The following is a 20,184-nucleotide window of genomic DNA, read 5'->3' as shown; positions in this document are numbered from 1 at the left end:
GCATGGATTCGAAAGGAAAGGTGAGGAAAAGGTGGGACATTAACACCAGCACAGGGCAGTTGGCCGAATGGCCTGATGATGTGGTGTCAATTGTGGTGTTGGAGCCCATCGCCCAAAGCTTTGAAATAAGTGGCTGCAGTCTCCAGTATCGAATCACAGCCTTTAATCCTCATCAGATGAGCTGCTGGATGGACTGTTGGTTTGGACATTTCACCGGAGGGGGGAACCCTGGGTGTGGGTGGGGAGAGGCAACGTGAAGGGGTAGAGGACACAGCCAAACCTGCCAGGCAGACCCAGACCCTCACCCAATGCACCTGGACGATACAGCTCCCCGTCAATTCCAGGGGAAAAGACAAAGAGGGGGGAGGGCAGGAAAGTGATTTCCAAGCTTCTTCCCCATCCAGGGCACATTACGTTTCAAATTATTCGCACAGGGGATGTGGGCACTGCTGGCTGCGGCAGCATTTATTCTCCAACTCAGTGGTTTGCTCGACCATTTAAAAAAAAAAAAAATGATGCACATCGCTGTGAGTCTGGAGTCACGTGTAGGCCAGACCGGGTAAGGGCGGCAGATTTCCTTCCCTAAAGGACGTGACTGAACAAGATGGGTTATAACGTCAAATGTTTTCAGTTCCAAATTTTTATTCATTCAAATCTCACCACCTCCCCCTGGTGTTGGCGATCACCGTGACGCCTTTACGGAAACCCCATCTGGTTTGCATTCCCAATGAGAGCCGTGGCTTTGTAAAGTGGGCGGGGGGTATGCAAGACCCGTTTTCCCACGAACTATAAACCACTCAATGTGCGTCAGCAGCGCAAACGAACGGAATTGCTGCTGATTGAGAAACAAACGCTGGACAAAAAGCCCCTGTTACGAAAGACTGCAGAGTACAACGAACATTTCCAACAAGGTGAGGGAAGAAACAGCAGCAATCAGACTCACCATGTCCTGCCCCAGAGGGGGCAAGTTATCTATCTCAGTTAGATCAGAGTGAGCTTGTTGGACCGCCTGCATACTGGAGTTAATGGTTCCCATTAATGCTTGCTGTGCTGACGTCTGTTATGCAGAGTAAATTAGCAAAGCAGGTTAGAATAATGTCATACATTTCGTTCAAAATTAAAAGATGCATATTAATCAATTTAAATCTATGCTAGAGTCGATGGTGAAAATATTTTGATAATACCCACATTCTTTAATTAAAAAATGATAAATCTGAAAGCAAATGAGTTTTAAAAGAAATCGGTGCAATCTTTTTGTTTTTAGCCGTTAATATTTTGTTCCCGAACATGATTCAGTAACAAGCGGTGAAGTAAATCCTTATGGGTGGAAGAGTGAATATTGGGCATTTGTCCACAAATGTAATTCCGACTCCTACCAGTGGGGGCATGTGGCCCCGGTGCATCTGCCCGCTCAGGATCTGCTGCTGTGGGGCTGGCATAGTGCCCATGTTAAAGTTCTCTGGCCCACCGGCACCCGGCCTCATCACCGCTGGCAGTGCCACAGACGCATGTTCGATCTTCCCAGTCTTATTAAATTGCTGTTGCAATATGGTGGATCTGTGAAGCGGGGCAGGAGAGCAGAGTTATTCATCAGGGGGCACACTGGGAACATTTAACTTGCCATCATTCACACAGTGCCCTTCACCGGCTCAGGGCATTCCAAAGCATCTTAAAGCTAATTAAGTATTTTCAAAGTGTGGTTACCCCTGTATTGGGGCAGCCAATTGTCAAACTCAAGCAAATAGCAATAGACCAACTCGGGAAGGGGCCATACTGGACCTGGTATTGGGGAATGATCCCGGCCAGGTGGTTGAAGTTTCAGTCGGGGATTGCTTTGGGAATAGTGATCCGTAAGTTTTAGAATACTCATGGACAAAGTCGCGAGTGGTCCTAAAGGAAGAGTGTTAAATTGGGGGAAGGCCAACTATACCAAAATTCAGCAGGAGCTAGGGAATGTGGATTGGGAGCAACTGTTTGAAGGTAAATCCACATTTGATATGTGGGAGGTTTTTAAAGAGAGGTTGATTAGAGTGCAGGACAGACATGTCCCTATGAAAATGAGGGATAGAAATGGCAAGATTAGGGAACCATGGATGACAGGTGAAATTGTGAGACTAGCTAAGAGGAAAAAGGAAGCATACATAAGGTCTAGGCGACTGAAGAAAGACGAAGCTTTGGAAGAATATCGGGAATGTAGGACCAATCTGAAACGAGGAATCAAGAGGGCTAAAAGGGGTCATGAAATATCTTTAGCAAACAGGGTTGAGGAAAATCCCAAAGCCTTTTATTCATATATAAGGAGCAAGAGGGTAACTAGAGAAAGGGTTGGCCCACTTAAGGACAAAGGAGGAAAGTCATGCGTGGAGTCAGAGAAAATGGGTGAGATTCTTAATGAGTACTTTGCATCGGTATTCACCGTGGAGAGGGACATGACGAATGTTGAGGTTAGGGATAGATGTTTGATTACTCTAGGTCAAGTCGGCATAAGGAGGGAGGATGTGTTGGGTATTCTAAAAGGCATTAAGGTGGACAAGTCCCCAGGTCCGGATGGGATCTATCCCAGGTTACTGAGGGAAGAGAGAGAGGAAATAGCTGGGGCCTTAACAGATATCTTTGCAGCATCCTTGAGCACGGGTGAGGTCCCGGAGGACTGGAGAATTGCTAATGTTGTCCCCTTGTTTAAGAAGGGTAAGCAGGGATAATCCAGGTAATTATAGACCGGTGAGCCTGACGTCAGTGGTAGGGAAGCTGCTGGAGAAGATACTGAGGGATAGGATCTATTCCCATTTGGAAGAAAATGGGCTTATCAGTGATAGGCAGCATGGTTTTATGAAGGGAAGGTCATGTCTTTGAGGAAGCGATAAAGTTGATTGATGAGGGGAGGGCTGTAGATGTCATATACATGGACTTCAGTAAGGCATTTGAGAAGGTTCTCCATGGTAGGCTGATGGAGAAAGTGAATGCTCATGGGGTCCAGGGTGTACTCGCTAGATGGATAAAGAACTGGCTGGGCAACAGGAGACAGAGAGTAGTAGTGGAAGGGAGTTTCTCAAAATGGAGAACTGTGACCAGTGGTGTTCCACAGGGATCCGTGCTGGGACCATGTAGAAGCCAGGTATTTCAAATACAACTAGTATAGGTAAAAGATAGCTGTTTAAGCATAAATATTAAGCCCCAGTTTTAAATACCCATTTATACAGCATAATTCACTTTTACTGAGGTCCGTTGTTCTGGCAAATGCATATTTTCAAAGTCAGTGTGACATTAAAACAGCACAGTTGCAAGACAATTTGACACTGCTTGTGCTAATTGTCAAGGACAAGGACTGAATACCATAGCAACATGAAGGCCCCCCCCCGAACGACGGAGGAAAAACCGGCGGCGGCGGCTGCAGCCCGAAGAATCTGCAACCAGAAGGTCAGAGGGAGTGGAACAAAATGGCGGCGGAGAAACCACAGGTGACATGGGGGCCTGAGCAGGAAGAGGTGGTGAGACGGTGCGTGGATCTGCTGAAGAAGGAGGTAATGACCCCGATGTTACAGGCAACTGAGGGGCTTAAAGAGACTTTAAAGACCCAGGAGACTGAGCTTTGCATGATGGAGCAGAAGGTATCAGGTATTGAGGACGAGGTCCTGGGCCTGGCGGTTAAGACTCAAACGCACGAGGCACTTCATAAAAAGTGTGCTGACAGGATTGAGGCCCTTGAAAATGGAGCGCGAAGGAAGAACCTTAGGATACTGGGTCTCCCTGAGGGCGTGGAGCGTACGCAAGTAAGATGCTGAGCTCACTGATGGGTGCTGAGGCTCCTGCGGGCCCCATGGAGGTGGAGTGGGCAAATCGGATCCCGGCGAGAAGACCAAAAGCGGGAGAACCACCGAGGGCGATAATCGTGCGATTCTACCGCCTTAAGGACAGAGAAGAGGTCCTGAGATGGGCTAAAAAGGTGCGGGATTGCAGATGGGAGAATGCTGTGGTAAGGATATACCAGGACTGGAGTGCGGAGGTGGCGAGAAGGAGGGCGAGCTTTAACCGAGCCAAAGAGGTTTTGCACAAAAGGAAGGTGAAGTTTGGGATGCTGCAGCCGGCAAGACTATGGGTCACGTATCAGGAGAAACACTATTATTTTGAGACGGCGGAAGAAGCATGGTCCTTCATCAATGAAGAGAAACTGGACCGGAACTGAGGGACTGATGCTGCAGGGAATTGTTATTGTTATTGTTTTTGTTAATGTTATGGTGAAAGTGAATCGAGAAGTAAACAGGGAAGGGGGGGACACTGGGGAAATGTGGGCGCCGGTGAGGGGGGAAAGGCAGGACATAGTTGGAGAATGGGGTAGGGGAGGGGGAGGGGAAAAGGAGCTGCGCCATAAGAGGCGGGTTAGGTAAAGGGATGTTCCCGCGCCAGAAAGAATAAGGCGGGAAAACAGGCGCAAGGCAGATGGGAGGTCCCTCACACCGGGGGGGCCGAGGAGTGAGCAGGAGTAGCCGGGGTCAGTTGAAGTCAGTTGACTTACGGAAGTGATATGGGGGGAGCAATCAAGCTAGATAGGGATCTAGCGGGGGGGGGGGGGACACAACTGGGTTGCTGCTGCGGAAATCCAAAAGGAAATGGCTAAAGAGTGGGTGGTCGGGGGCGGAGTGCGACGCTGGGGGAGCGAGCGGGAGCGCGGAGGCGGGATATGGGACTGGCCTAGAGAAGGTAATGGCTAGTCGACACGGGGGGGGGGGGGGGCAGGTAGCCCCCCAATGAGGCTGATCACGTGGAACGTGAGAGGCCTGAATGGACCGATAAAAAGGGCCCGAGCGCTCGCGCATTTGAAAGGACTAAGGGCAGACGTGGCTATGCTCCAAGAGACGCACCTAAAGGTGGCGGACCAAGTTAGGCTAAGGAAAGGATGGGTGGGACAGGTGGTCAGAGTAGAGCTGATTTCTATTGGGGCCTACAAAAGGAAAACAGAGGCCAAGGAAAGGGATAGACTACTGGGGGAGATTTTAAGGGTGGACAGGGAATTTGCAGAGACCCCGGAGGAGGAGCTGTACAGGGAGAGGAGACGACTCCAGACCGAGTTTGACCTTCTGACCACCAGAAAGGCGGAGGTACTGTGGAGGAAGGCACAGGGGAGGAGGTATGAATATGGGGAAAAGGCTAGTCGCCTGTTGGCGCACCAACTGCGAAAGAGGGCAGCAGCGAGGGAGATAGGAGGAATTAGGGATGAAAGGGGAGACACTGAGCGAAGGGCAGGAAAGATAAACGAGGTGTTTAAGACCTTTTATGAGGAACTGTATAGGTCTCAGCCCCCAGAGGGAGAGGAGGGGATGCGGCAGTTCCTGGACCAATTGAGGTTCCCGAAAGTGGAGGAGCAGGAGGTGGAAAGCCTGGGGGCACCGATTGAGGTGGATGAGGTTATTAAGGGACTGGGAAGCATGCAAGCAGGGAAGGCCCGGGGCCGGACGGGTTCCCGGTGGAATACTACAGAAAATATGTGGACTTGTTGGCCCCGTTGTTGGCGCGGACGTTCAATGAGGCCAGGGAAGGGGGGACTCTACCCCCGACGATGTCGGAGGCGACGATATCGCTAATTTTGAAGAGGGACAAATATCCGTTGCAGTGCGGGTCCTATAGACCTATTTCACGATTGAACGTGGACGCCAAATTGCTGGCAAAGGTACTGGCATCGAGGATAGAGGACTGTGTCCCGGGGGTGGTGCACGAAGACCAGACAGGGTTCGTAAAAGGGAGACAACTGAATGTTAACGTGCGACGACTATTAGGGGTGATAATGATGCCCTCAGTGGAGGGGGAGGCAGAGATAGTGGCGGCAATGGACGCAGAGAAGGCATTTGATAGGGTGGAGTGGGAGTATTTATGGGAAGTGTTAAGGAGGTTTGGGTTTGGGAACGGGTTTATTCGCTGGGTTAGGCTACTTTATGGGGCTCCAATGGCAAGCGTAGTGACAGGTCGACATAGATCGGAGTATTTCCGATTATATAGGGGAACAAGACAGGGATGCCCGCTGTCTCCATTGTTGTTCGCGTTGGCAATCGAACCTCTGGCCATGGCGTTGAGAGACTCCAGGAAATGGAGAGGGGTGACTAGAGGGGGAGAAGAACACAGAGTCTCGTTATACGCGGATGACCTATTGTTATACATGTCGGACCCAGCGGGGGGGATGATAGAGGTTATGCGAATTCTGAGGAGGTTCGGGGAATTTTCGGGGTATAGGTTAAACATGGGGAAGAGTGAATTATTTGTGATACATCCAAGGGACCAGAGTAGAGAGATAGAAGGCTTACCGCTGAGGAAAGTGGAAAGAAACTTCCGATACCTGGGGATTCAGATCGCTAGGAGCTGGGGAACCTTGCACAGACTTAATCTGACATGGCTGGTAGAACAAATGGAGGAGGACTTTAAGAGGTGGGACATGCAGCCTTGATCGCTGGCGGGCAGGGTGCAGGCAATTAAGATGATGGTCCTCCCGAGGTTCTTATTTGTATTTCAATGTCTCCCTATACTAATCACCAAGACCTTTTTTAATAAAATAGACAGGAGCATCACGAGCTTCGTGTGGGCAGGGAAAGTTCCGAGAGTAAGGAGGGAGTTCCTTCAGCGCAGTAGGGACAGAGGAGGACTGGCACTACCGAACTTGGGAGATTATTATTGGGCCGCCAATTTGGCAATGATACGTAGATGGATGATGGAGGGTGAGGGAGCGGCGTGGAAAAGGCTGGAGAGAAGGTCCTGTAAAGGGACGAGTTTAGAGGCGCTGGTGACGGCACCGCTACCGCTCTCACCTAAAAAGTTTACCACGAACCCGGTGGTGGCGGCAACACTGAACATATGGGGACAGTGGAGGCGACAGAGAGGGGTGCGGGGAGCCCTGGTGGGATCCCCTATCAGGAACAACCATAGGTTCGCCCCAGGAAGAATGGATGGAGGATTTCAGAGTTGGTACCAGTTGGGAATTAGGAAGGTGGGAGATTTATTCATAGATGGGACTTTTGCGAGTTTGGGAGCATTGGAGGAAAAGTATAAGTTACCCCGGGGAAATTTCTTGAGATATATGCAGGTGAGGGCGTTTACTAGACAACAGGTGACGGAATTTCCGCGGCTCCCGACACAGGGGATACAGGACAGGGTGCTTTCAGGGGTGTGGGTCGGAGAGGGCAAGGTGTCAGAGATTTACAGAGAGATGAGGGAAGAGGGGGAGGAGTCGGTGGGCGAACTAAAAGGAAAGTGGGAAGAAGAATTAGGGGAGGAGATAGAGGAGGGTATGTGGGCTGATGCCCTAAGCAGGGTAAACTCCTCTTCCTCATGCGCCAGGCTTAGCCTGATTCAATTTAAGGTGCTACATAGAGCACACATAACGGGGGCAAGATTGAGCAGGTTTTGGAATGGAGAACAGATGTGGGAGGTGTGGCGGGAGCCCGGCAAACCACGCACATATGTTTTGGGCGTGCCCGGCACTGGAAGGATATTGGAAGGGAGTGAAGGGAGTGATCTCGCAGGTGGTGAATGCCCGGGTCAAACCTAGCTGGGGGTTAGCTATATTTGGAGTTGCGGAAGAGCCGGGAGTGCAGGAGGCGAAAGAGGCCGGTGTCGTGGCCTTTGCGTCTCCCGTAGCCGGGCGCAGGATCCTACTCATGTGGAAGGAGGCGAAACCCCCCGGACTGGAGGCCTGGGTAAACGATATGGCGGGGTTTATTAAACTGGAGCAGATAAAGTTTGCCCTGAGAGGATCGGCTCAAGGGTTCACCAGGCGGTGGCAGCCATTTCTCGACTACCTAGGGGAACGTTAGAGGGAAGACAGATGACCGGGGGGGGGGGGGTTTAGTTGAATATAGGTCAATTGAGAATGAGGTTTTGTTACTTGTGGATTATTATTATTATTGTTAAAAAGTTAAAAATTTCTGTTTTGTTATTGTTATCGTTTCGTTTGTTTTGTAAGCGGGAAAAATGTTGTTCAGGGAAAAAAATTTCAATAAAATATATATTTTTTAAAAAGTTACTTTCGAGCTGTCTGCCTAAGAAAAAAGATAATGTCTGTAATTCTCTGAAAGCTGCAAATTGTCTACGAATTGCCTTTTAAATGACTTTCAAATTGTAATCAAGCAACTACAAATAAAACAATTCTTTTTTGGCACCTGAGAAGTTTTAACTGAAGTTTCTGCTGAGTTCCAGTATTCGCAAAGTGCTACTGGTAACCGAATAGCAGAAATGATATAAATTCCTTCAACTTTACACAGTCGAATAATACTAGGAATCCAACAACTTGGCGTAGTCCAGAAATATTACAAATCTTACAACTTGTCGTATTGCGCCAGGACTTTGATTCATCAACTAAGCTTCCCCCAAACTTGGCGTAGTTCGGCAAGTTAAGATCCCTTCAAATTAAAGATTCTCAACAATTGGCGATACAGCCAGGAGTTAACATTCTTTCAAATACAAGATTCTAACATTGGCGAGCCAGCCAGGAGTTAAGATTCTTTGAAATTACAGATTCCAACAGACCACTGTTGTTTGTGATATACATAAATGATCTGGAGGAAGGTATAGGTGGTCTGATTAGCAAGTTTGCAGATGACACTAAGATTGGTGGAGTAGCAGATAGTGAAGGGGACTGTCAGAGAATACAGCAAAATATAGATAGATTGGAGAGTTGGGCGGAGAAATGGCAGATGGAGTTCAATCCGGGCAAATGGGAGGTGATGCATTTTGGAAGATCCAATTCAAGAGCGAACTATATGGTAAATGAAAAAGCCCTGGGGAAAATTGATGTACAGAGAGATCTGGGTGTTCAGGTCCATTGTACCCTGAAGGTGGCTGCGCAGGTCGATAGAGAGTTCAAGAAGGCATACAGCATGCTTTCCTTCATCGGAAGGGGTATGGAGTACAAGAGTCGGCAGGTCATGTTACAGTTGTATAGGACTTTGGTTGGGCCACATTTGGAATACTACGTACAGTTCTGGTCGCCACATTACCAGAAGGATGTGGATGCTTTAGAGAGGGTGCAGAGGAGGTTCACCAGGATGTTGCCTGTATGGAGGGCGCTAGCTATGAAGAGAGGCTGAGTAGATTAGGATTATTTTCATGAGAAAGGCGGAGGTTGAGGGGGGACCTCATTGAGGTCTACAAAATCATGAGAGGTATTGACAGGGTGGATAGCAAGAAGCTTTTTCCCAGAGTGGGGGACTCAATTACTAGGGGTCACGAGTTCAAGGTGAGAGGGGAAAAGTTTCAGGGAGATATGCGTGGAAAGTTCTTTACGCAGAGTGGTGGGTGCCTGGAATGCATTGCCAGCGGAGGTGGTAGAGGCGGGCACGATAGGGTCATTTAAGATGTATCTAGACAGATACATGAATGGGCAGGGAGCAGAGGGGTACAGATCCTTAGAAAATAGGGGACAGTTTTAGATCGAGGATCTGGATCGGCGCAGGCTGGGAGGGCCGAAGGGCCTGTTCCTGTGCTGTAATTTTTCTTTGTTCTTGTGATAAGGTCCAGATAAATCGGTTACAGTGATATGAAAATCGCTTATTGTCACAAGTAGGCTTCAAATGAAGTTACTGTGAAAAGCCCCTAGTCGCCACATTCCGGCGCCTGTTCGGGGAGGCTGGTACGGGAATTGAACCCGTGCTGCTGGCCTGCCTTGGTCTGCTTTCAAAGCCAGGGATTTAGCCCTGTGTTAAAACAGCCCCTTATATTGATGAATATTGGCAGCTTACCACCATTTTCTCAGGGGCAATGAATTCTGGTCCAGACCAGTGATACCCACATCCCACAAAACGAGGGGCTTTTCACAGTAACTTCATTCGAAGCCCACGTGTGACAATAAGCGGTTTTCATTTCATGATAAAAACAACAACAAAAAAGCCTCTGGTGATAACTCCCCAGCTCTTCTTCAGAATAGTGCCATGGGATCTCTTGGTGTGAAGAAGGAAGACAGAACCTCAGTTTACCCTCGCTTCTGGAAGCTGGCACACTCCGTCCGTATTCTGGGCTGTTAGCTTGGATTATGAGCTCAGGTCTGGACCCGAACCCACAATTTCTGACTGCGGGGCGAGATCGCTACTGACTGAGTCACGGCTCAGATGGAATTGAACCACAGAATTCCTCCAGTGCATAAAGAGGCCACTCGGCCCATCGTCTCTGCACCGACCCTCAGAAAGAGCACTCCACCTAGGTCCACTCCCCTGCCCTATCCCTGTAACCCCACCTAACCTGCACATCCTTGGACACTATGGAGCAATTTATCACGGCCAATCCACCAAACCTGCTCATCTTTGGACTGTGGGAGGAAACCGGAGCACCCGGAGGAAGCCCACGCAGACACAGGGAGGATGTGCAGACTCCACACAGACAGTGACCCAAGCCGGGAATCGAACCCGGGCCCCTGGCGGCGTGAAGTAGCAGTGCTAACCACTGCACCACCCTCTTGGGGAGGCAATAGGTGGTTTCGGAAAATCAAAATGCATGAAGCATTTTCGTGGCAGTTTTAACTTAATGGGGCAAACTGTTTATTATCTCAGTACATGTTTCAGATTTCAGTGTGTGCAGGAAATTAGTAGGAAAGTTACATCTACGTTTTGGTAAGGAGGAAGGTTTGGATAATCCTATTTATGGCAAATCAAAACGTTTAGAACTTTTACTTTTTTGGAGAAACAGATTCTTCCAACATTGTTGACTCTTCATCTCCCTCGAGTCCAAATCGGTCTTTACTTTGCTTCTAAAGTAACACAAAAGAGAGAATGGGTTAGAAACACGACAGAACATGAGGAGACGGGTCTGCGCAGTTAACAGTCACATAGTCATTCTTAAAATGATATGGGAAGCTGTCTAAGTATCTCGCAGAATTACACACACTGCCTTCCAGCCCATTCAACCTGTGTTAGCAATTGGCTTGACCCAGTCCCATGAACCTGCCCCGTTTCCAAATCCCTTTAACCACCTCTTCACCCCCCAACAACACCCCATCTCTTCAACCACCTATCAAACCGGTGCTTAAATATTTCAATTAAAAGCTCTGGTGGTCTCACAACTCGGCATAAAAACGCCGCTCCTGCTTTCTGACTGCAATGTACAACAATTACCTTAAACCTCCTTGTTCTGGAGCCCTGAATCTCCGCAAAGCAGCATGTTCTTATTTACTCCACCCACATTGCTTCATAATTCTCAGACCTGACACTGTTTGGTGTTTGACAAATATATCAAGAGAAGTGACAAAGATTATAGAATGATTTTCAGTATAAGTTGCAACATCAATAGTTCGCTACACCACAATTGAGATTTGCAGTCTTTATACAGTATATACAACAGCCAAAAAAAGAGAACAGCAAAATGCACTCAATTGTCAACAGTTTTATGAAATGTACAATCCAGTTCTAAGACCATTATGAACATGTGGCCAGGAGTAGGCCATTCGGCCCCTCAAGGTAGGGCAGCACGGTAGTACAGTAGTTAGCACAGATGCTTCACAGCTCCAGGGTCCCAGGTTCGATTCCCGGGTTGGGTCACTGTCTGTGCGGAGTCTGCACATCCTCCCCGGGTGTGCGTGGGTTTCCTCCGGTTGCTCCGCCATTCAAATAGATTGCGGCTGTTTCTCCTTCAGGTGTCACATTCCTTTCTACCCCCCGAAAGCCTTTGACCCCCTTGCCGAACAGGAATCTATCTACCTCCACCTGAAAAATATTGAGTCCCCCCGTTCCCCCACCCCCCTCTGGCTGCCACCATCTTCTGAGGCAGAGAGATCCAAAATTGCACAGCCCTCAGAGAGAAAGGGTTTCTCCTCATCTCTGTCCTAAAAAGGTGACCCCCTAATTTTAAAACAGTGCCCTCTAGTTCCGGATTCGTTGAAACATCCTCTCCACGGCCACCTTGTCAAGACTGTTCAGGATCTCATGAACTTCAATCAAGTCACCCCCTCACTCTTCTAAACTCCAGTCAAAGCAAGCCCAGTCTGTCCAACCTTTCCTCATAAGACAATCCATTAATTCTAAGTATCAATCCAGTAAACCTTCTCTAAACTGCCTTCAAACCATTTACATCTCTTGAAGAAAGAGATCAAAACGGCACATAATATTCGAGATTGTGGGCAGCACGGAAGCACAGTGGACAGCACTGTGGCTTCACAGCGCCAGGGTCCCAGGTTCGATTCCCCACTGGGTCACTTTGTATGCGAGTCTGCACGTTCTCCCAGTGTATGCGTGGGTTTCATCTGGGTGCTCCAGTTTCCTCCCACAGTCCAACGATGTGCAGGTTAGGTGGATTGGTCATAATAAATTGCTCTTATTGTCCAAAAAGGTTAGGAGGGGTTATTGGGTTACGGGGATAGGGTGGAAGTGAGGGCATAAGTGGGTTGGTGAAGACTCAAAGGGCCGAATGGCCTCCTTCTGCACTGTATGTTCTATGTTCTATGTGGTCTCACCAATGCCCTGCACAACTAGAACAAGAACAAAGAAAATTACAGCACAGGAACAGGCCCTTCGGCCCTCCCAGCCTGCGCCGATCCAGATCCTTTATCTAAACCTGTCACCTATTTTCCAAGGATCTACTTCCCTCTGTTCCCCGCCCGTTCATATATCTGTCTAGATGCATCTTAAATGATGCTGTCGTGCCCGCCTCTACCACCTCCACTGGCAACGCATTCCAGGCACCCACCACCCTCTGTGTAAAAGACTTTCCACGCACATCTCCCTGAAACTTTCCCCCTCTCACCTTGAAATCGTGACCCCTTGTAATTGACACCCCCACTCTTGGAAAAAGCTTGTTGCTATCCACCCTGTCCATACCTCTCATAATTTTGTAGACCTCAATCAGGTGCCCCCTTAACCTCCGTCTTTCCAACGAAAACAATCCTAATCTACTCAACCTTTCTTCATAGCTAGCACCCTCCATACCAGGCAACATCCTGGTGAACCTCCTCTGCACCCTCTCCAAAGCATCCACATCCTTCTGGTAATGTGGCGACCAGAACTGCACGCAGTATTCCAAATGTGACCTAACCAAAGTCCTATACAACTGTAACATGACCTGCCGACTCTTGTACTCAATACCCAGTCCGATGAAGGCAAGCATGCTGTATGCCTTCTTGACCACTCTATCGACCTGTGCAGCCACCTTCAGGGTACAATGGACCTGAACTCCAAGTTCTTTCTGTACATCAATTTTCCCCAGGACTTTTCCATTGACCGTATAGTCCGCTCTTGAATTAGATCTTCCAAAATGCATCACCTCGCATTTGCCTGGATTGAACTCCATCTGCCATTTCTCTGCCCAAGTCTCCAATCTATCTATATTTTGCTGTATTCTCTGACAGTCCTCCTCGCTATCTGCAACTCCACCAATCTTAGTATCATCTGCAAACTTGCTAATCAGACCACCTATACCTTGGTCCAGATCATTTATGTATATCACAAACAACAGTGGTCCGAGCACGGATCCCTGTGGAACACCACTAGTCACCTTTCTCCATTTTGAGGGATCCCACCACTACTCTGTCTCCTGTTGCCCAGCCAGTTCATTATCCATCTAGCTAGTACACCCTGAACCCCATACGACTTCACTTTTTCCATCAACCTGCCATGGGAAACTTCATGGCCTTACTGAAGTCCATGTATATGACATCTACAGCCCTTCCCTCATCAATTAACTTTGTCACTTCCTCAAAGAATTCTATTAGGTTTGTAAGACATGACCTTCCCTGCACAAAACCATGCTGCCTATCACTGATAAGTCTATTTTCTTCCAAATATGAATAGATCCTATCCCTCAGTATCTTCTCCAACAGTTTGCCTACCACTGACGTCAAGCTCACAGGTCTATAATTCCCTCGATTATCCCTGCTACCCTTCTTAAGCAAAGGGACAACATTAGCAATTCTCCAGTCCTCCGGGACCTCACCCGTGCTCAAGGATGCTGCAAAGATAGCTGTTAAGGCCACAGCTATTTTGTCCCTCGCTTCCCTCAGCAACCTCGGATGGATCCCATCCGGACCTGGGGACTTGTCCACCTTAATGCCTTTTAGAATACCCAAAACTTCCCCCTTTTTTATGCCGACTTGACCTAGAGTATTTACACATCCATCCCTAGCCTCAACATCCATTATGTCCCTCTCCTTGGTGAATACCGATGCAAAGTACTCATTAAGAATCTCACCCATTTCCTCTGACTCCACGCATTAATTCCCTCTTTTGACTTTGAGTGGGCTAATCCTTTCTCGAGTTACCCTCTTGCTCCTTCCAAACGAATAAAAGGCTTTGGGATTTTCCTTAACCCTGTTAGCCAAAGGTATTTCATGACCCCTTTTAGCCCTCTTTATTGCGCGTTTGAGATTTGTCCTACTTTCCTGATATTCCTCCAAAGCTTCATCAGTTTTAAATCGCCTAGATCTTATGTATGCTTCCTTTGTCATCTTAGCTAGTTTCACAATTCCACCCGTCATCCATGGTTCCCTAATCTTGCCATTTCTATCCCTCATTTTCACAGGGACATGTCTGTCCTGCACTCTAATCAACCTTTCCTTAAAAGACTCACACATTTCAAATGTGGATTTACCCTTAAAGAGCTGCTCCCAATCCATATTCCTTAGCTCCTGACGAATTTTGTTATACTTGGCCTTTCCCCAATTTAGCACTCTTCCTTTAGGACCACTCTCGCCTTTGTCCATGAGTATTCTAAAACTTACGGAATTGTGATCGCTATTCCCAAAGTAATCACCGACTGAAACTTCAACCACCTGGCCGGGATCATTTCCAAATACTAGGTCCAGTATGGCCCCTTCCCGAGTTGGACTATTTACATACTGCTCAAAAAAACTCTCCTGGGTGCTCCTTACAAATTCTGCTCCATCTACGCCTCCAACACTACATGAGTCCCATTCAATGTTGGGGAAGTTAAAATCTCCCATCACGACCACCCTATTGCTCCTACATCTTTCTATAATCTGTCTACATATTTGTACCTCTACTTCACGCTCGCTTTTGGGAGGCCTATAGTAAAGTCCCAACAATGTTACTGCACCCTTCCTACTTCTTAGCTCTACCCTTATTGCCTCAGCGCTCGAATCCTCCATCGTGCCCTCCTTTTTTTAAAAAAAATATTTTATTGAAAATATTTGGTCAACCACCACAGTACATTGTGTATCCTTTACACAATAATATAACAGTATAAATAACAATGACCTGTTTTATAAACAAAGAATAAATATATAACAAAAACGAAAACTAAAACTAAATGGCAACTGCCTTGTCTCAGATAAACACTCTCCAAAAATATGATTTAACAGTCCCATATACAATTATTTATAGCAACGACCTATACATATTATACATATATATTAACAACCCTGAGAGTCCTTCTGGTTCCCCCCCCCCCTCCCCCTTCCCCCCCCCCCCTCCCCCCTGGGCTGGTGCTGCTGCCTTCTTCTTTTCCATTCCCTCTATCTTTCTGTGAGGTATTCGACGAACGGTTGCCACCGCCTGGTGAACCCTTGAGCCGATCCCCTTAGGACGAACTTAATCCGTTCCAGCTTTATAAACCCTGCCATGTCATTTATCCAGGTCTCCACCCCCGGGGGCTTGGCTTCCTTCCACATCAACAGTATCCTGCGCCGGGCTACTAGGGACGCAAAGGCCAAAACATCGGCCTCTCTCGCCTCCTGCACTCCCGGCTCTTGTGCAACCCCAAATATAGCCAACCCCCAGCTTGGTTCGACCTGGACCCCCACTACTTTCGAAAGCACCTTTGTCACCCCCACCCAGAACCCCTGTAGTGCCGGACATGACCAGAACATGTGGGTGTGATTCGCTGGGCTTCTCGAGCATCTCGCACACCTATCCTCTACCCCAAAAAATTTACTGAGCCGTGCTCCAGACATATGCGCCCTGTGTAACACCTTAAATTGAATCAGGCTTAGCCTGGCACACAAGGACGATGAGTTTACCCTACTTAGGGCATCCGCCCACAGCCCCTCCTCAATCTCCTCTCCCAGCTCTTCTTCCCATTTCCCTTTCAGCTCATCTACCATAATCTCCCCCTCGTCCCTCATTTCCCTATATATATCTGATACCTTACCGCCCCCCACCCATGTCTTTGAGATTACTCTGTCCTGCACCTCATGCGTCGGGAGCTGAGGGAATTCCCTCACCTGTTGCCTTGCAAAAGCATTCAGTTGCATATACCGGAATGCATTCCCTTGGGGCAACCCATATTTCTCGGTCAGCGCTCCCAGACTTGCGAACTTCCCATCCACAAACAGATATTTCAGTTGCGTTACTCCTGCTCTTTGCCATATTCCAAATCCCCCATCCATTCTCCCCGGGGCAAACCTATGGTTATTTCTTATCGGGGACACCACCAAGGCTCCCGTCTTTCCCCTATGCCGTCTCCACTGTCCCCAAATTTTCAAAGTCGCCACCACCACCGGGCTTGTGGTGTATTTCTTCGGTGAGAACGGCAATGGGGCCGTCACCATAGCTTGTAGGCTAGTCCCCCTACAGGACGCCCTCTCCAATCTCTTTCACGCCGCTCCCTCCTCTTCTCCCATCCACTTACTCACCATTGAGATATTGGCGGCCTAGTAGTACTCACTTAGGCTCGGTAGTGACAGCCCCCCCTATCCCTACTACGCTGTAAGAATCCCTTCCTCACTCTCGGGGTCTTCCCGGCCCACACAAAACTCATGATACTCTTTTCGATCCTTTTGAAAAAAGCCTTCGTGATCACCACCGGGAGGCACTGAAACACAAAGAGGAATCTCGGGAGGACTACCATTTTAACCGCCTGCACCCTCCCTGCCAGTGACAGGGATACCATGTCCCATCTCTTGAAGTCCTCCTCCATTTGTTCCACCAATCGCGTTAAATTTAACCTATGCAATGTACCCCAATTCTTGGCTATCTGGATCCCCAAGTAACGAAAGTCCCTTGTTACCTTCCTCAGTGGAAAGTCCTCTATTTCTCTGCTCTGCTCCCCTGGATGCACCACAAACAACTCACTTTCATCGTGCCCTCCTTAATCACAGCTGTGATATCATCTCCGACCAGTAATGCAACTCCTCCACCCCTTTTACCTCCCTCTCTATCCCTCCTGAAGCATCTATGCCCTGGGATATTTAGTTGTCAGTCTTGCCCTTCCCTAAACCCAGTCTCCGTAATACCAATAACATCATATTCCCAGGTACTAATCCAAGCCCTAAATTAATCTGCCTTACCTGCTACACTTCTCGCATTAAAACAAATGCACCTCAGACCACCTGTCCCTTTGCGTTCATCATCTCTTCCCGGTCTACTCTTCCCCTTAGTCACAATGAGTTTATTATCTAGTACCTTACTGGATTTAGTTGCTGCCTCTTTACTGACCTCTAACTTCCTAATCTGGTTCCCATTCCCCTGCCACATTAGTTTAAAACTTCCCCAACAGTGTCAGTAAAAGCACCCCCTAGGACATTGGTTCCAATCCTGCCCAGGTGTAGACCATCCAATTTGTAATAGGACCTCATCCAGTTTTTTACCTATATCATTGGTGCTTATATGCACCACGAAAACTGGCTGTTCACCCTCCCCCTTCAGTATGTCCTGCAGCCGATCTGAGACATCCCTGACCCGTGCACCCGGGAGGCAACATACCATTCGGGAGTCCCGTTTTCAACCACAGAAACGCTTGTCTACTCCCCTTACGATTGAATCTCCCCTAGGACTATAGCCCGGCCAGTCTTTTTCCCGCCCTTCTGTGCAGCAGAGCCAGCCACGGTGCCATGAGCCTGGCTACTACTGCCTTCCCCTGGTGATTCATCTCCCCCAACAGTATCGAAAACGGTATACCTGTTTTGGAGGGAGATGACCGCATAACTGGAGCATAACATCCTTACTTTAATGTTCAATTCCTCTCATAAGAAATTATGGTATTTCATTAGTCTTCCTCATTGCTTGCTGTACTTGCATACTAAAGTTTTGTGACTTATAAACTAGATCATCCAGATCCCTCTGGAGTTCAGAATTCTGCAGTTCTTCTCCATTTTACGTAACTCCGCTTTTTTATTCTTCCTGCCAAAGTGAACAACTTCACATTTTCCCACATTATCCTTCATCTGCCAGATTTTTCCCACTCAGTCAAGCTGTCTGCAACCCCCTTATGTCTTCCTCACAACATACTTTCCTACACACCTTTGTGTCAGCTGCAAATGTATCTACCATGCCGTCACTCCCCTCATCTCAATTATTGATATAAATTATAAAAGGTCGATGTCCCTGCACAGACCCTTGCTGGACTCCACTCGTCACTTCCAGCCAATCAGAAAAAGACTAATTTATGCATACTCCTTCTGCCAGCCAGCCAATCCTGTACCCATGCTAATATGTAACCCCCGTCCCCCACACAGCTTTTATTTTCTGTAATAACATTTAATGTGGCACCTAATCAAACGCCTTCTGGAAATTGAGCTGGATCTAGTTTTTTTTTTTTTTTTTAATTCACATACGGAATGTGGGCATCACTGGCTAGGCCAGCCAGCATTTATTGCCCATTCGAAAACGTCCACGAGAGGATTGGATTGGTTGCAAGTTGCCTTCTTGATCTGCTGCAGTCCTTACGATGTAGGTAAATCCACTGTGCTATTAGGGAGGGAATTCCAGAATTTTGGACAGCGACAGTGAAGCAACGGCCGATATATTTCCAAGTCAGGATGGTGAATGGCTTGGAGGAGAACCTCCAGATGGTGGGGTTCCCAGGTATCTGCTGCTCTTGTCCTTCTAGAAGGTAGTGGTTGTGGGTTTGGAAGGTGCTGTCTCAGGAACCTTGGTGAGTTACTGCAGTGAGTCTTGTAGATGGTACACACGGCTGCTACTGAGTGTCAGTGGTGGAGGGAGTGAATGTTTATGGATAGAGGGAGCAATTAAGGGGGCTGCTTTGTCCTGGATGATGTTGAGCTTCTCGAGTGTTGTTGGAGCTGAACTCAACCAGGCAAGTGGAGAGTATTCCATCACGCTCCTGAATTGTGCCTTGTAGATTGTGAGCAGGCCTTGGGGGGTCAGGTGGTGAGTTACTCGCCGTATGATTCCCAGCCTTTGACCTGCCCTTGCAGCAGCAGTATTAATGTGGCTAGTCCAGTTTCAGTTTCTGATCAATGGTAACACCCAGGATGTTGATCGTGGGGGATTCAGCGATGGTAATACCATTGAATGCCAAGGGGCGGTGGTTAGATCCTCTCTTGTTGGAGATGATCATTGCCTGACACTTGTGTGGTAGCACGGTAGCATTGCGGGTAGCACAATTGCTTCACAGCTCCAGGGTCCCAGGTTCGATTCCGGCTTGGGTCACTGTCTGTGCGGAGTCTGCACATCCTCCCCGTGTGTGCGTGGGTTTCCTCCGGGTGCTCCGGTTTCCTCCCACAGTCCAAAGATGTGCAGGTGAGGTGGATTGGCCATGATAAATTGCCCTTAGTGTCCAAAAATTTCCCTTAGTGTTGGGTGGGGTTACTGGGTTATGGGGATAGGGTGGAGGTGTTGACTTTGGGAAGGATGCTCTTTCCAAGAGCCGGTGCAGACTCGATGGGCCGAATGGCCTCCTTCTGCACTGTAAATTCTATGAAAAATTCTATGAAATGTTAGTTGGCATTTGTCAGCCCAAGCCTGAATATTGTCCAGGTCTTGCTGCATTTGTACATGGACTGCTGCAGTGTCTGAGGAGTCGCAAAGGTGCTGAACATTTGTGCAGTCATCAGCGAACATCCCCACTTCAGACCTTACGATGGAGGGAAGCAGCTGAAGATGGTTGGGCCTAGGACACTACCCTGAGGAACAGCTGAAGTGTAAACTGTTTGTTTGCAAGTTTGAAAACTAAAAGACTTGCATTTATAGAGCACCATTTGCGACTGCAGGACATCCCAAAGTGTTTTCCTGTCAATGAAGAGTTTCTGTGAATTATAGTCAATGAAACAGCTTCCTCTGTTACTTTCTGAATTCTAATGTCAGAAACAGAGTAGCCAATGCTCAGAAAACACTCACAAACAGCGATGTGATAGCGACCACATAGCCTGTTCTTGAGGATGAGAACATGAGCAAGTGTGCGGAGAACTGGAGAACAGCAACGGAAAACAAGGGTATGAAGATCAGGCGACCAAAGACCCCCGTCAGTTTGAGCCTCGGGAAGAAGGTGCGAAGATTCTGAGTGAAGACTTGGAGGAAGCGAATAGTT

The 20,184-nt window shown here is 48.1% G+C and overlaps 1 protein-coding gene across 1 annotated transcript in view; it reads right to left on the bottom strand.

The window, feature by feature from the left end:
* The window catches only part of LOC140404494 (talin-2-like), a 392,578-nt gene that overhangs the window by 235,723 nt on the left and 136,671 nt on the right, over window positions 1-20,184 (bottom strand). The window contains 3 exon segments of the mRNA XM_072493108.1: window positions 944-1,057; window positions 1,377-1,557; window positions 10,644-10,720. Coding sequence (XP_072349209.1) covers window positions 944-1,057; window positions 1,377-1,557; window positions 10,644-10,720 — 372 coding nt within the window.

This window comes from Scyliorhinus torazame, chromosome 30 (assembly GCF_047496885.1).
Source record: "Scyliorhinus torazame isolate Kashiwa2021f chromosome 30, sScyTor2.1, whole genome shotgun sequence".
NCBI classification, from domain to species: Eukaryota; Metazoa; Chordata; class Chondrichthyes; order Carcharhiniformes; family Scyliorhinidae; genus Scyliorhinus; species Scyliorhinus torazame.
The sequence above is the reverse complement of the archived record's forward strand: the minus strand, read 5'-3'. Positions and strand labels throughout refer to the sequence as shown.